General features: G+C 55.2%; 1 protein-coding gene across 3 annotated transcripts; it reads left to right on the top strand.

The window, feature by feature from the left end:
- Positions 1-3,658: 3,658 nt before the first annotated feature.
- On the top strand, positions 3,659-12,014 carry pabpn1 (poly(A) binding protein, nuclear 1). 3 transcript variants are annotated; one of them, XM_006642978.3, is made up of 7 exons: positions 3,659-4,074; positions 5,954-6,062; positions 6,642-6,709; positions 7,487-7,593; positions 7,955-8,042; positions 8,576-8,727; positions 11,373-12,014. In XM_006642978.3, the coding sequence occupies exons 1-7, from the start codon at positions 3,940-3,942 to the stop codon at positions 11,569-11,571; spliced, it is 858 nt and encodes a 285-aa protein (XP_006643041.1). In that variant the 5' UTR covers positions 3,659-3,939; the 3' UTR covers positions 11,572-12,014. The 3 variants fall into 3 exon arrangements, with proteins under 3 accessions (XP_006643041.1, XP_069044246.1, XP_069044247.1); XM_069188145.1 differs by lacking the exon at positions 11,373-12,014 and adding an exon at positions 10,460-10,736; XM_069188146.1 differs by lacking the exon at positions 3,659-4,074 and adding an exon at positions 4,682-4,797.
- Positions 12,015-16,719: the final 4,705 nt, after the last annotated feature.

Below are 16,719 nucleotides of genomic sequence, written 5' to 3'. Positions count from 1 at the left end.
CGTCTGGAGAAATACTTCTAAAGGTACCGTGATTATTTTATTCAGAGTAGTACAATAACGTAAAGAAACGTGTGCTCAAGAGTTTTTCTTACCCCCCACTAACAAAAACAATGTGTTTACGCGCCAACGCTGTTTCATCAATCTGCGTCCTCAGCTAAGCGCATGCGCAGTAACGGGGCGGCCATTGTGTCGTGGGTGTTGCATTGTGGGATTTGTAGTCACCCGTGTTTCTCGGCCTCTGCTGGTTAATGATTGAGAACCTCCGAGCTAGCGATGTAGGAACATCAGAGAATATTGTCCCTGGACGTTACACACATTTTTATACCTCCCATGAGATGTAAACATCGGGTATGTTGGGCAGCTATGGTAATAAACCCTCAAGTTAACTTTCCAGATGTACGTGATTGGATGTGACAAACCAAATGACGCTCGGATTGCACACTGTTTACTTTTTTAAAAAATTCTATTTATGCTTAACAAAAGAACAAACATTACAATACAAACAAGAGTACATATAACAATTCCAAACAGAAATATCGTCAGGGGTACATACTACTACATCAATTCATGTTATGAAAAAAGATTAAACAAATTAAATAAAAATACTGCCCGCACCGCTTTCATATTTTTGCATTTCGAAATAGTCTGCAAATACCCCTTTACTTCCATTTTAAAATGCTCAAACACAGGGTACCTCCCAGACCACTTCATTTTATGTATGTGATAACGTGCCAATATAATAATTAAATTTATTACAAAATAAATTTGTATATTGTTTTCACTGGGGCTGAAACTTAACAGAATATCTTTTTTAACAAAACAAATATCAATATTTGTCTCTTCTTTTATATAATTCTGCAACTTAGTCCAGAACATTTTTACCCTGGGACATAACCAAAACAAATGCTGAATAATTTCAGGGCTATTGTCACAAAAAACACATTTGTCATCTATATTAATTTTAAATCGTTGGGTAACAAGAGTTTTAACTGGGTAAATTCGATGAATTATTTTGTATGAAACCTCCTTAATTTTATTGGTTATACAATATTTATTGGGCATCATCCAAATTTTTCTCCAATCAATGCGCTTTCCAAATGCGGAATTCCAATATATTGTAGTCGCAAGTAAATGCACACTGTTTACATCGCTGCGGAAATGAACCTCCCGCTCATAAGACACGACAATCATAGATCATAAAGACCTGAGCTGCAAAACCAACAGAGCTCAGTATTGTCTGCTCTGGGCGGAGTGGTGGCTCTGTGGCTCAGGATCTGCGCCTGTGGCTGGAAGGTTGCCGGTTTGAATCCCGCGGCCGGCAGAGGAATCCTACTCCGTTGGGCCCCTGAGCGAGGCCCTTCACCCCAGCTGCTCCAGGGGTACTATATAAATGTCTGACCCTGTGCTCTGACCCCCAGCTTCTCTCTCCCTGTCTGTGTGTCTCATGGAGAACAAGCTGGGGTCTGAGAAAAGATGATTTCCTAATCCCTAATTCTGGGTTCGCGCCCCAGGTGCTGCGGGACGGAACAGGTGGCGGGGGGCACGAGCCCGCGCGGAACTGCGACGGTCAGAATTGTATAGGACCAATAAAGAGATCTTATCTTATCTGATCTTCTAGTGTCAATAATCCACACAGTCCTGGGTGAATGCAGTACCAGAGCAAACCAATGATCTCTAGAACAGAAGCACACATGTCCTGTCTCGCCACCTGTCAAGAGCTTGCTAAGAGGAAGAGCCTTTAGCACTGAGAAGAGGAAGCACTACTTCACACAAAGGGTGGTGGGAGTGTGGAACCAGTCAGTGGTTCCAGTCAGAACCAGCCAGAACCACATCCAGGGCCAACACTACCCAGCCATGTTGTTGAAGCCAATACCTGGCTTCTCTCCAGACACAGCTGGGTGGGATCCTGAGACCTTTTAACTTCCTACTACCAAACAGGTGAGGTGCCAAGTGATTTCCTCTCATTTGTACGTCTTCTGGCGTTTTTAACTCCTTGGTCTCCTTGTCAAGTATTCACTCTGAGTCAGGGTGTTGTTTTGCACATTGCCTGTTGTTGTTTTGCCTGTTGTCTGTCTTTCTTTTCTTTCACAATAGTGATGTTGTTTTTTGCTCTACTTACCGTCTGAGAGCTAGTTAAATAGCATTGCGTTACAACATATACCTGTGTGTGAGTCTAATGCCAATAAACTTGAACTTGAGTGATTCCTTACCTGGGAAGAGGTCACTTAACGGGGTACAGCAGAACTTCTTTGTCTCTCTTTAAGCTCTCTCTCATACGAATGGGTTGCCACTCACAACTGTCAGCCCACTGAAGCTCAGCAGGTGTGGGCCTGGTCAGTACCTGGATGAGAGACCTCCTGGGACAAACTAAGGCTGCTGCTGGAAGAGGTGTTAGTGGGGCCAGCAGGGGGTGCTCACCCTGCGGTCTGTGTGGGTCCTAATGCTCCAGTATAGTGACGGGGACACTGTACTGTAAACAGGTGCTGTCCTTCAGATGAGATGTAAAACCGAGGTCCTGACTCTCTGTGGTCATTAAAAATCCCAGGGCGTTTCTTGAAAAGAGTAGGGGTGTAACCCCGGCGTCCTGGCCAAATTCCCCCCTGGCCTTTACCAGTCATGGCCTCCTAATAATCCCCCCATATGAATTGGCTTCATCACTCTGCTCTCCTCCCCACTGATACCCGGTGTGTGGGGAGCGTTCTGGTGCACTATGGCTGCCGTCGCATCATCCGGGTGGGGCTGCACACTGGTGGTGGTGGAGGGGATCCCCATTACCTGTAAAGCGCTTTGAGTGGAGTGTCCAGAAAAGCGCTATATAAGTGGAAGCAATTTTTATTATTATTATTATTATTATTATTATTATTATTACACGCAGCTGCAGGGCTCCTGTGACGGGGAGTCCTCCCCACCCTGTGCTGCACTTGTGATCCTGTGTGGGCGGCAAGCCTCAGCAGTGTGCGCCGTCATTCCAGGACCTGAAGTGGGGGCTCTGCAGCTGCTCCTCCAGGTCAGTGTCGTGCCTGAGGAGAATAGCTGGGTGACAGGGGTGAGCCGGGGACCACAGAGGTCTAATAAAATAAAATGAATGACCCTCCAGTAACCACGCCAGTAAAACAGCTCTTGGGTCCTGGGTTCGATTCCTAACTAGCTCCTTCTGTGTGGAGTCTGCATGTTCCCTGTGTCCCTGCTGTGTATTTCCGTTTCCCCAACGACATACAGGTTAAGGTCACCGGTGTCTCTAAACAGTGTCTGTAGAGGGGTTTGCTACTTAGAACTGGCGCCCTGTTGAGCTCATCCCTGTCCTTGAGCGCTAGCCGTTCGGGCTGTCCCCGGGTCGAACCTTACTCAGGAATAAGCAGCTTTCTGATGCCGGTAGATGTGTGTAAAATCAGACATGGGCAGACCGGTTCAAAAATAGAGCGACTAGACGGAGACTCTCTGTCATAAACGACGCATATTTCGGCCAATCACGCTCGTAGCAGAGGCTGGGCTTAAGATGAAGGACGTTTCCCCTATCCAATCAGGAAAGAGGTAGGAAAGCCATCCTAGCCGTGATTTTAGAAAATGACCTGACTGAAAGCCAATCAGAGAGCCGGACAGGCCTGGAGGGCGGTGCCGAGGCGGACGCGGCGACTAATCGGGTGTGGAGTTGGCGACCGCAGTGAGGTGAAGCCCCGCCCCACGGTTCCATTTCGGTTTGGAGGAGACGCGGCGCTCGAGTGGAGAATTGAAAATAAAAACATTTATTTATTTTCCAGTCTAAGGATCGAAGTGTTCCGGGGCAGCGGCGCCGAGGGAGCCCAGCGGAGTCGCCACAAGGCCAGCCCGAATCAGCTCGGGGGGGGTCCTCGAAAGAGCCCCCTTTTTCTGTCGCCTCGCTCCCCCTCTCGATTCGCGCGGCGCGGCCGGGCCTGGTCGGCGGCACACACGGGCGGCGGCATGGCGGAGTACGGCAACGGCCTGACGGAGGAGTCGCTGCTGGACTCGGACCCCGGGCACCCGGAGCTGGAGGATTCGGCCGCGGGGGACGAAGAGCCGGGTCTGGAGGAGGGCGAAGCCGCCATTGAGGACCCGGTGAGGTCGCGGGGTCCGGCGTGTGTGTGTGTGTGTGAGCGCGTGAGGGCGGGCGGCCTCGGCCGTGGGCGCCGCGCGTGTGCGGGGCTCCTGACCCGGGTCGGGACCCCCCACTTCTCCCGCGACCGCTCGAGCGGGACCGGCGGCCCCCCGGCCTCGGCGTCGGGTCCAGCCGGTCCGGTCCAGCTGCGCAGCCGCGGGTCGGCGGGGGGTGCCAGGGGCGAGCAGATCCAGGCCCCCCCTCCTGCCGCCGGCCCCGGGGCGCTGGATGGAGGGGTGAAGGGTGACGCTTTGTATTTTGGGGGACCCCCCCCCCCCTCTATCCCAGCCGCAACAGAGCTAGAGGGGTGGACCGCTGGTATTCCTGCCTCGCGGTGCGAGCCGGTCCGGCGGTGTAGGATGCCCCGTGAGCGGGGGCATCTTTTTTCTTTTTTTTTTTTGAGGGGGGTCGTCGTCGCTCTGCGTGTCCCGATTCGCGAAGTGGGGGGCTGCGGCGCGCGCGTGTGAAACTGGGCTCGCCCCGGCCGCCATGTTGGCTCTGGCGGCGGCCCTCCGCAGCGTGGCGTCGGTGTCCATCTTGGCGCCGCAGTGGCGCCAGTTTCCCTGCGCTATAGCGAGGCTCCGTCGCAGGATGCGAGGGGTCTGGAAGGCGGTGAGGGAGAGGACAGGCCGCCATTAGCAGCCGCCGCAGCCGCAGTGTCTCGCTGCAGAGGGGCGCACACGGTAATCTTCTCCCGCCGCCCAGCCCGGAGCCGTGAGGTCGACGAGACCGGCCCAGGGGGCGGCTCGGTCGTGCTGTTGCGGGGTCGGTTCGGGGAGGAGAGCGATGCGCAGCGGAGAGGGGTCGGGGTGTCCGGGTCCGAGCGGTCGCAGGGGTGCAGCTTGCTCCACGGGGGCTGGGCTAGGGGGGGACCGGGGGTCTCTCTGGGGTGCAGGCGGGCTGGGGGGTGGCCATCGTCCCGGGTTGTTGGGGTTTATTTTTCCCAAACCCCGTGCTTATGTAAGCTCGGGCTGCTGCCTGTGATTGCGAGCGGACGCGTGGGTACCGCAGCGCGGAGGCAGGTGAGTGGAGAGCGGGTGGGCGTGTGATCGCGGCTCGGGCCGACCCGGGCTGGGGTGACCCGTCTCCGGGAGGGATGCGACAGAAGCGTGCCGTGTCGCAGAGGCGGCTGCAGCGCAGTGCAGCTGGTGGGGGTCGCCCCGTGTCCCCTGGGTGCCAGAGACTCAGGAAGGGCGAGGGGAGTGGTGCCGGTTCAGGCCGCCCGGGGCTGAGCTGACAGGCTGCAGGGGAGAGATCCCTTCCCCAGTGAGACCAGCTCCAGCTGCGAAAGCCCGTCCCATAAGCTGGCACTGGGGAGGCGGTTCTGGCGCGAAGGGTGGTGGGGGTGTGGAACAAGCGGACGTGGTGTTTTAGCCGATACAGCTGGGTGAGACACTCAGTCAGGACAGGAGGCTCTTCTTTACACAGAGGGTGGTGGGGGTGGGGAACAAGCTGTCCAGCCCTGTTGTTGAAGCCGATACACTGGCTTCTCTCCGGACACAGCTGGGTGAGCTCCTCCAGTCAGGACAGGAGGCTCCTCTTTACACAGAGGGTGGCGGGAGAGTCTAACAGGCTGCTCGGCCGTGTTGTTGAAGCCACTTCCATGGCTTCTCTCGGGGCGCAGCTGGATGAGTGGGGAGGGTCCGGGGAGGCTGCCCCCGCCTGTCGGTGCCGGAGGAGGTCGTTAAGTGACCCCTGCGCTCCGGCAGGAGGCGTGCGGGTGCGTTTGCCCTGGCCCTTGGCGTCTGACCTGCTTGCAGCTCCGGGCCCTGAAGAGCATTGCGGCGGGGGCCCGTCGGGGGGGCACGGGGCTGACCTCCGCGCGTCCCTGTGTTTCAGGAGCTGGAGGCGATCAAAGCGCGGGTCCGAGAGATGGAGGAGGAAGCCGAGAAGCTGAAGGAGCTGCAGAACGAGGTGGAGAAACAGATGAACCTCAGCCCCCCGCCAGGTGAGATGAGGGATGGGGGTGCTCCAGTGCGCCCCACTTGCTCTGTGTGAGGTTGGGGTTCAAGTCAAGCCCGCAGTTCCTGAGCCAGCGAGGGGCGCAGCGCGGTGAGGAAATGGGTTGTGGTCCCAGGAAGGATGGAGCTGTGCCTGAGCAGTACCGCCTGCGCTGGGGGTGCTGGGATAGCTCAGAGCTGCTCGGGTAAAAGGCTATTGAGCCCAGACAGGATTCGTCATTGTTGTATTTGGTGTCCTTGCAGCTGGGGGCAATATCGGTTTCTGTGTGTCTGTACGTTCCCGGCATGGGACTTATATTTGTGTTCAGTCAGGGAGGGCTCTGTCCAAGTGAAGACGAGTCCCCTAGGTTCTCTGTGTGCATGCATGCTCAGGGCCTCACAGTCAGCCCCTTGTCCCACAGTCCCCACAGCCTGATGGCATTGTTACTGCGTCAGTGACGCGCTGGTGTCGGCGTCAGGAGAGCGCTGCCGTGGCTCTTTGACCCACAGGGGAAATGCAGGCCGTTTCCTCAGGCAAGGGTGTGGGATTGTGTTGGCGCTGACGTCTGCTACCCCTCTGTCCCCAGCGGGTCCCGTCATCATGTCCATCGAGGAGAAGATGGAGGCTGACGGCCGGTCGATCTACGTGGGAAACGTGAGTCTTGCGCTCTCCTCTGGGCTTCGGGAATCTATTACAGTAATGCCTCCTGACACGGAGCACCTGCTCGGAGCGCGACACAGGGCCCTCTGCTCGGAGCGCGACACAGGGCTCGCTGCTCGGAGCGCGACACAGGGCTCGCTGCTCGGAGCGCGACACAGGGCTCGCTGCTCGGAGCGCGACACAGGGCTCGCTGCTCGGAGCGCGACACAGGGCTCGCTGCTCGGAGCGCGACACAGGGCTCGCTGCTCGGAGCGCGACACAGGGCTCGCTGCTCGGAGCGCGACACAGGGCTCGCTGCTCGGAGCGCGACACAGGGCTCGCTGCTCGGAGCGCGACACAGGGCTCGCTGCTCGGTGCTCCGTGTCTCGGAGCACCTGCTCGGTGCTCCGTGTCTCGGAGCACCTGCTCGGGGCTCGACACAGGGCTCGCTGCTCGACACGGAGCACCTGCTCGGTGCTCAACATAGGGCTCACACGGCTGGTAGTAGTTGATTGATCCCAGGATGTTGTCCAGGTGTGACGAGCTGGAGAAGAGTGTAGGCCTGTTTTGAGTCCATCGGTGTGTCCCAGCTGGACTGTTCAGAAGTGAAGTGGAAAATGAATTTCCCATTAAATCCTAGTTAGCGGTCACAGATGTCGTTCAGCCTCTTTCCCAGCTCCCCTGTAAACGACTGAGGCGCAGACGTGTCCGGTACAGGAATGGCTGTAAGGTCCCGCGAGGCCGGGGCTCAGAAACCCGCCTTCGCCTCAGCCGTGCCCTTCTGTCTCGCAGGTGGACTACGGCGCCACGGCGGAGGAGCTGGAGGCCCATTTCCACGGCTGTGGCTCCGTCAACAGAGTCACCATCCTGTGCGACAAGTTCACCGGACACCCCAAAGGGTAAGCAGAGCTGTCTGAGTGTTACTGCAGCGCGCGGGTCCCTTGGTGGGGGGGATACAGGCGCCCCGGGACCCAGCCGACGCACTTTTGAGCCCCGAGCGGCCGCTGACGGTCTCGGCGCCCCGCTCTGGTTCTGCCGCGAGTGAGCGTGGGGCTCTTTCTTGGGCGGCGGTCACGGGGCCCGGCTGTGGCCCCGACTAGCTGTGAAGAGCTGTGACTCCAGCGCGCTCAGACGGGCTTCCGGAGCGGGTTCCCGGGCTGGGCTTCTGGGTGCTCGCAGGCCGTGGCAGAAGTAAGCCCCGGCGCCCCGCGGGGGTGCCGCTGGTAAGCGCTGTGCGTTAATGACTGGTGTCCCGCGCAGGTTTGCCTACATCGAGTTTGCAGACAAGGAGTCCGTGCGGACGGCCATGGCCCTGGACGAGTCTCTGTTCAGAGGGAGGCAGATAAAGGTGCGTGGGTGCCGTCTGTCCGTGTGCGCTGGGTGGCAGGGGTCACTGAGGGGCTTGTGAGGACTGGTGTCTCATGTGCTGCTGCAGATCAGTGTACAAGCAGGTCCAGAGGCCTGAGGTCCTCTTTACTGGGGCTAAAGTCTGTTTTCCAGGTCTGTGATGATGGTGATGAAGCCGAGAGGCTTGCTTGAATTGTCAGGACGATTTTGCCCTGTGTTGCTGGAAGTCTCTGACTTACTGGGCCCCTCCAGGACCAGGGATAGCAGCACCGTCATGAGGGAGCAGTGACATGTTTTATGTAGAGCTCTCTGTGTTACATCATCTCAAGGCGCTATACAGTAAAACAGTCCTGAGTAAAGATGAAAACGGCAAGTTTACCAGAATGAAGAGCTGTGCTTTAAAAGTGAGTCTTGAGATGGGATGTGACTGTGCGAGGTCTCAAAGTGTCTCGCCCGTCGCCATGGCGGCGGTTGTCCTGTGGCGAGCGCGTGTTGCCATGGCGACTGTCTCACTGTGCGCGTGTTGCTGTGCAGGTGGGAGCCAAGCGCACGAACCGGCCAGGGATCAGCACCACAGACCGCGGCTTCCCCAGAGCCCGCTTCCGCTCGCGAGGGAACTTCTCGACGTCCCGCTCCCGATACTACAGTGGATACACCCCCCCCAGAGGACGAGGCCGGGCCTTCAGGTACGCTTCCGGCGCCGGGTGCGCTCGGAGACCCCGGGCGGGCGGCCACGACGGCCCTTCTGCACGCACGGTTTTGGAAAGTCTCGCGCGAGCTGTCCGGAGCCCAGTCCCGAGGGGCGTGCAGCAGGGCGAGAGGCGCCCTGTGGGCAGTTCGAGTGTGGGAGGAGCCCCAGGCTGGATTAACTTCCACAGTGCAGGGGAGTCGCACGAGACTCGGCCCGAGCGCAGGTGGAGACCTGTGACCCAGGCTGTGTCGTGGGTTCGAGGCTGGGTCATGTCACTAGGCCGAGTCGGCCCCTGGGGGCGTAGGGTGGGGTTTGTGGTCCCGGGTCTCTCTTGGTGATGTAGCGCTGGGGAGAAGCCTCTCTGGGCCAGCGCTGCCGGTGGCCCCTGACCTCTGACCTGCACCCCGTGACCGAGAGACTGGGAGGTGGACAGGACGGGGAAGCCTGTCCGCACTCGCACTTCCTCCCCCCCCCTGTGGTGAACCATAGGAGAGGGTTCACCACAGCCAGCCAGAGAGCCACTGTCCCTGGGCTGGGCTGTTTTCCTCTCCGCCCTCTCCAGACCCTGGAGTGTTAGTCACTTTGAGGTTCCACCCGCAGTTACAGAGCGGCTAGCTCTGACGCCACAAAGCCAGCCTGTTACACGCGCGTGTCCGTGTGTCCCGGGACACGTGTGTCTCCTACCATGCCGTGAGTCTGGCGCGAGTGTGAGAGACGGGGTGCCGAAGGAGAGGGAGAGTGATGTGAGAGACTCTCCTGGAAACAGACAATAACGGGATTCCTGTTGTGTTCCGAGCTGCGGGTGATTCCCTGGGAGTGACCGTCAGAGAGCTGAATCCACAGGCTGCATCCTCTTGTGCTCTCTCACAAGCACGCGCCCTCCCCGTGCACATTCTCGCACACACACACACACACACGCACCTCACCCAGGTGCTGCTCGCGATGCCATCCACTGTGTCCCCAGCTGGGCTCGGCTAGGACAGCTGCTGAGGTTGTGCTCCAGTGTGAGGTGACGTGTGGCTGCAGGCTTGTGCCTGTGTGTCTGTGCTGGTCTGTCCGGGTGAGAGAGCGTGAGTGGGGTGGGAGTGGGGGGTTGGAGTCGGCTCTTGTTTGCAGGTTGGTCCCAGTGCGGGTGGGGATGGGGTGGGTTCTCTCCCAACAGCAGCCCTGGGAAGAGCGCTCCCTGAGAGAGAGAGAGAAAGAGAGAGAGAGAGTACCTGCACTCTCACACTACACCCCTGTGACACCCCACATCACCCTGGACCACTTGACTAGTCCAGCATCTCCGATCCAGGAGCCTTGAGCGATCTCCAGCTCTCAAAACCTCTGCCCTCCTCGAATGTCACTTTCAGATCTTTCTACTTGTTTGAAAAAGTTCTTCTTCTCACGCGCCCGGCCCCAGTGCTGGGTATCTGATAAGGAAGGCGAACGAGTGAGTTTAGGTTGTAACAAGTAAAAGAAACGGTCCACGTGATTGGCGTCCCAGTTTAAACCTGCGTCGCTCCAATTTAAACGCCTCAATTTGTCAGAAATGTGAATGATGTGTATTTTAAGATGGCCTAAGCATTGAATCTGTACCCTGTTGCACACGTCCCCAGCCCCCTCGAAATTCCCTCCTTGCCAAATTCTCGCGCACCTGGCCTCTGCTGGGTATTGGACACCCCCTCCTCAATTGATTTCAGTGTTACAGCCAAAACTCACCCTCTGTTTCTCTCTCTCTTTTCTAGGGGCCGAGGGAGAACGACATCCTGGTATTCCCCTTACTAATTACCCCTGACCCCCCTCCACCCACCCACCCCCCGCCACCTAGAACCCCACAAACCAACACCCACCCCGCCCCCCAAAAAAAGAGAGAAAGAAAAAATAAAAAAACACAAAAACACGGAGGAAGAAAAACAGAAGAAAAAAGAAAAAAAAAGACAAAAGAAAAAAAAATCTTCCTGCGTACCCCCTGGACAGACAGACAGGCCCGGGGGCGCCTCCCGCGTGTGCGATTGTGCCCCCGCGCTGTCGGGGTGTGTGCGTGAGAGTGTGCGGAGTTACGTGGCGGCGCTGGTAAGGTATTGCTGGGGGAGCTGTTGTGAGAGGATTTGGGAAGATGACAGTCTGAAGCCTGGCCTCGCTCTCTGGCTGTGACTCGGGCACAGCCGCCGTTAACACCCGTGACAAAAAAAAAAGGAATCTCTTTATTTTTAATGTTTCTGTGGATCTGTGTAGCGAAGAGCTGTTTTGTTTTGTGGTTTTCCTGAGGCTGCTGGCTGGGAGTCTTTTATATTACCCTCTCTCTCTGTGTGTGTGGACGACTGGTTGCCATCGCCTCTGTGTCGCTGCTGTCATCTCCCTCCCCCGTGTGTCTCATTCCTGCCCCGAGTCCCGAGCGGGCGCTGCTCTGGGGCGGTAGACAGGACAGGCAGTGCCTCGTAGCCCCTCGGGCCCGTAGTGTCCCTCTGTCTTGGCCTGTCTGCGGATGGTTCACCCTGGGGCTCCGGGGCAGAGGCCAGGCCCGCTGCCTTCATCTGCTCTCTCTCCCTCTCTCTGCTGTCCTCCTCCTCCTCTGCTGTGTGGGGCCCTCCCTGTTTCTGTGTGTTCTCTCTCTCCCCCCCTCTCCCTTGTATATTAGACCACTTCTTGTCGTTGCAGGTTTCAGGACCAGTGGAGGCTGACCACCCCTCCTCCCCCCGTGGCTGCGGCGCCTCCTACAGTGTCGGCAGCGTCTCTCTCTCTCTCCGCTCCCGCCCTCCACACTCACCCCATCCTCTCCGTGTGGGGAGGTGGGGGAGGGGGGCAGGGTGACCACCGGGCCGCGCCGGGGGGGCTGTACTATAACAACAAGCGCTGAGCCCCGCCCCCGAGCGCCGCGCACGCACACATGTGTTTATATAGAGAGAGCAAGCCAGATAGCAGCTGCTGTTTTAATAGGAGAGAGAGACAGGCAGGCGCGGAGAGAGGGGTCACCACAGGGCCGCTGCACCGCTCGTCAGCCCCCATTGGAAACACTGGGCTCTGAGGAGTGGGTGGGCAGGCTGAGATCAGTATTTAAACTGGGGAGGGGCAGCGTTACGTGTGGGGCGGGGAGGGAGGGAGGGAGGGAGCGCCGGAGAGGTACTGGGGTGTCGAGGACAAAAAAAAAACAACCAGTGAAAAAGACCTGTTTTGCAATTTTTAATTTTTTGTTTTGTTTTTTTTTGTTTTGTTTTTTGATTTTTAACCCTCAAAAAAAATGAGCATCTGTAATTAGGGGAGAAAAAAAGAATAATAAAAAAAGGCGTTGTTTAAAAATGAGCCGTGGTGTGCGTCTGCTGTTGCGATGAGTGTTGGGGGGGGGGGTGGGTGTCGGAGGTGTCTGCGCAGCTGGGCGGGTGCTGCTCTCGGTACGTTCGTTCTGGACTTCGCATCGCTGTGGTCTCTGGCTCCAGCTGTAATTTATCGACGCGTGCGGGTGTTCCGCACTCTGATGTACGCTGCATGCTGGGCAGTAAACACGGAGAAGCTCCCGGCCTCGGTTGTGTGTAGTGAACAGGCCAACCTCCTTATAGTAATAATTGCTGTCGTTTTATAGCGCAGGATTATTCTATTCCTTCTAATAGACGAGCTGCATCTTCTTTTTCAACTAGGCAGGAGAACTGTCGAGTACTGGATACAAGCGCTAGCTTCCCATGCAATAAAAGTTCACGCTTAACGCAGCCCCTGTCTTCGGGGAACGCTCTCAATCAGCCCGTTTTCTTCGTTTCTCCAGCACAGCATGGCAATGGAGTCATAAGTAGGGTGCAAACCTCAGAAAGCACATGTACAATAGGTTACAACTACACCACAGTGCTCACTGTTATTATGTACACATCTGTGAGGACCGGAGCAAACTGCACTACAGCTGGCGACGGGGACAGGTGGCAGTAAAGGGGCAGGAGGGAAGAGGTCCTCTGAAACATCCTCAAGAAAATGGATCGACTGCCTATCCAACACGACGCACCGCTAAAAACAGAGGTTTGTCTTTTAGCTAAAAGACTGGATACTGCAGACAGGAAACAAGTAACACTTTTTTGTAAAAAAAAAAAAACTGGAGGCCTGGAGTCCAGTCTTTTTTGTGCTCGGATTACCTGAATGGGCTCGGGTTTCCCGGTTTGTGGACGGAGTTGTTCTCTTGCGCTTCTCACTCCTCTCTCCTCCTGCCTTCACTCCTCTCCCGTTTCTGTGTGTTTTCTTTTTATCCCATCTCCTCTGTCGACGTTCTAAGAAATCTGGTTTTGTGGTTTGAGAGCGATTGCTTTGGTCTGAGTTAAAGGTGACGGGGCACTTCCGGGCCCCTGCCCCAGTCAAGCGGATCAGCTAAGAGCGAGTCAACGCGTTCGAGGACGCCCCCTGGTCTTCCTTTCCAGAAGGGGCGGGAGGGTCTGATGGGAAGCCCCACTCTTTGATAACCTGCTCTTGTGTAACAATGCTATGCTATACTGCTCAGGGAAAATCTCGAGTAAATGTCTGCTGTCTCAATATACTGTCTTTTCAACATTCATGAGGGTGGGAGGACTGTGTGGAAGAAAAAACAGTGCCTGTCCTGCTTAGAAGAGTGCTCTCGAATGGCATCTGGTCCTGATCCAGCCTTTGCTTTCAGGCTGCAGTCTCTTATTCCACTACCACAGAGAGCAGAAAGGCCTGTGTGATCTGTACTAGGCTTCTTAGAGCTGGACAGGGATAAAGATGAGGCAGCACAAGAAGGCGTGTCTAGTCGCCGCAGATCACTCGTAGTGACTAATGCCACCCGGACTGCATGACACTGTAGGGATCAAGTCCTGGGGCCTCACTCGCTGACATCGTCACCATCTTCATCACCTTTGTTCATGACAAATATTAATCGTCTCAAATGAACTTACCTGTGTCGACTGTTTAATACCATGTCAATGTAGCCCCGCTACAAAAAATGTATAGATCTTCCTGGCTGTGATGATGAATCTTGGCACTTAAATAATAGAGACATAAGATTTCTTTATTTGCCATATACATTGTGTATTGGAATGCTTACTCGTTGAGCTGTAGCCAGTAACAGTAGAGAAAAAAAAAATAGGCTCAAATGACAAACAGACATGGACAATAAATGTAGCCAATAGACATTATAATACAGCCAAGACAGGACAGTGCAAACAGTGCAGTACCTTAAAGTGCAGGTGCTAATATGAGCTGTTTAAGATGCGGGCTGCTTGGGGGAAGAAACTGTTTCTGAATCTATTTGTCAGTGTTCTGATACTGTGATACCTCCTACCAGAACCCAGGGGTGAAAACAGATCGTGGCCCGGGTGAATTGGGTCCCGAAGTATAAATCGCGCCCGGATGTGTCAGCGGTCGAGATCTATCTGGTCGATGGAGGGTAGCTCGGTCCCAGTGATTTTCTGGGCAGACCTCACAACCCTCTGTATGGCTGTTCTGTCCTGTACTGTGGCTCCACCATACCACACCGTAACACCACTGGGCAGGACACTCTCAACCGGATTACGGTAACAATTGGTGAGTGTTGTCGTGCTCATCCCCCACTTCCTTAACTGTCCCAGGAAGTGAAGGCGCTGGTGGGCTTTAGTGAGGATGGCAGCAGTGTTCTCTGGCCAGCTCAGCCTCTCACGAGATCTGGAGGCCGTGGAACCTGAGGGTGCTGACAGTTTCAACAGGAGCCCTGTGAATGAGGATGGGTGTGTGACGTCCTCCGTGCTTCCTGAAGTCCACTATAATCTCTTTTGTTTGATCACCAGCCTACCTGGCACAATTGTGTTGAAGGCTGAGCTCTACGTCAATAAATAACATTCTGGCACAGGTGCTCCTCTTGTCCAGGTGGTCAAGACTGGTGTGAAGGGCCAGTGAGACAGCATCGTCCACTGACCTGTTATTCCTACAAGCAAACTGCAGGGGGTCCAGGGAGTCCGGGACAATACTGTTGATGTGTCCCATCACCAGTTTCTTCAGGCACGTCGTGACTACTGAGGTGAGGCAGGCATTCAGACATGACACCTTGGTTGCTTTAAGCTGTGGCACGATAGTAGTTCTCTTGAAACACAGTGGGACAGTAGACAGGGATAGTGACATGTTAGATATTACAGTGAAGACGGGGGCCAGCTGTGCTCCGCGTGCCCTTAAAACGCAGGAGGGGAGGCCATCAGGGCCGGCAGCCTTGCGTGGCTTCACCTTTCCGAAAGCTCTCCGTACCTCCTGTTCAGACAGCTGCAGCACAAACTCCCCAGGCTCACTGAGCGTTTTGTGTGAAGGGGCCGTGTTGTGAGCTTCAAACCTCGCATAGAAGTTGTTTAGTTGGTCAGCAGCTGTTGTTTTAACACCCATTTGTCCTTTATAATTAGCGATAGCCCTCAGGACATTCCAGAGGCACGCTGTGTTAATGCCCCCACATTGTGATTCAAGCCTGTCTCTGTAGTCCCTTTTCGCATGTGTGACGGCCCGCTCCAGGTCACAGCTGGCTTTCCTGTACAGCCCAGGGTCTCCAAGTGCTCTTTTGAGGAACAGTATGCAATGGAAAAGTCCTTCAGATGAGATGTAAAATGGAGCTCCTTACTTTCTGTGGTCATTAAAAAATCCCAGGATATTTCTTGAAAACAGTAGGGGTGTTACCCCAGCGTCCTGGCCAAATTTCCCCCTGGCCTTTACCCCGTCTCTGAACTGGCTTCATCACTTCCCTCCTTCCTGGCGCAGCGCAGTCGAATTTCTCCACGCTTGGCGTTGGCAGGAATATCATGCCTGCCGGGGGGGGCAAGGAGCAGGCTGGACGGCCTTCAGTGAGAAGCAGGAGGCAGCGAAAATAAGAGCGATGGAGTGAAGGACAGAGCGCAGGCCACCGGAGACAGGATGGGCCTTAGTTTCTTGCTTTGGCTCATGCCTGCTCCCTAACCGATCACCCCTCTTGACCAGGGCCGACGATGCTGTATGAGGCAATTGTTAAATGCGCAGCGCTAATGCTAATGGTAATGCGGAGCGGTGGCTCTGTGGCTCAGGATCTGCGTCTGTGACTGGAAGGTTGCAGGTTCGAATCCCGCAGCTGGCAGAAGAATCCTACTCCGTTGGGCCCCTGAGTGAGGCCCTTCACCCCAGCTGCTCCAGGGGTGCTGTATAAATGGCTGACCCTGCGCTCTGACCCCCAGCTTCTCTCCCTGTCTGTGTGTCTCATGGAGAGCAAGCTGGGGTTTGTGAAAAGATGAATTTCTAATGCAAGAAATTGTATAGGGCCAATAAATTATGTTGTGTTATGTAAGGCAATGAGGGCAGCAAAAACAACCAATCTTAAAACACAGGATAGTCAGTGCAAAGCTTTCATTTCCTGATTTCAGTTTACACTTGCAGCAAACCAAAGCGAGTTCCATAATCTGGAGTGTCCTCTTTCTTTTTTTTGGAGCATGCATTGCTCTCTCGGCAGCTGTGCGCTGCACTACTGTTCCTCAGATCTGGTACAAGGTAAATGGTCTTCTCTGAGAGAATTCCAGGCACGGTCTATTTCAGATCCTAACAACGGCAGCAGAGGGACGAGATAGTCTCTTGATAAAAAGATATTCAGTGTAACTCACCTAGGTGAGGGAATGACAGTCTAGGCGTGTGGACAGGCTACCCAAATCCCATGAAAGACCCCCCTAAAAACTCCAATACTCCAATTGTTCTTTTTTTCTTTTTAGCCACATGACAGAGCAGTCTGTCTCTCATGTGAGAGAGCTACATGAAGGGAAGTAAAGATCTGTATGTAGGCGAGTGGGAGAGTGCAAGATTAGGATGTAACCTCCCTCCCAAACTCCTATTATAAACACACAACACTCGGCTTGTCTTCAAACAGTTTCAGCTATGCTTGCTGCCAGTACAGAGGCAGTTCTGGACTGGTAACTGGAAACCCCTAATCTGTGGGCTCATACCTTAGTTGGGGTGCTCTGTTGTGCCCTGTGGCAAGGGCCTTCACTCAGTCTTTAAGCCCAGCTGGGCAAACGTAACTCGCTTTGACTAAAAGCATCAGATCAGC

The sequence above is a fragment of the Lepisosteus oculatus genome, chromosome 4 (genome assembly GCF_040954835.1).
Source record: "Lepisosteus oculatus isolate fLepOcu1 chromosome 4, fLepOcu1.hap2, whole genome shotgun sequence".
Taxonomy (NCBI): domain Eukaryota; kingdom Metazoa; phylum Chordata; class Actinopteri; order Semionotiformes; family Lepisosteidae; genus Lepisosteus; species Lepisosteus oculatus.
Note: the sequence above shows the minus strand (reverse complement) of the source record. Positions and strands in the feature narration are given on the sequence as shown.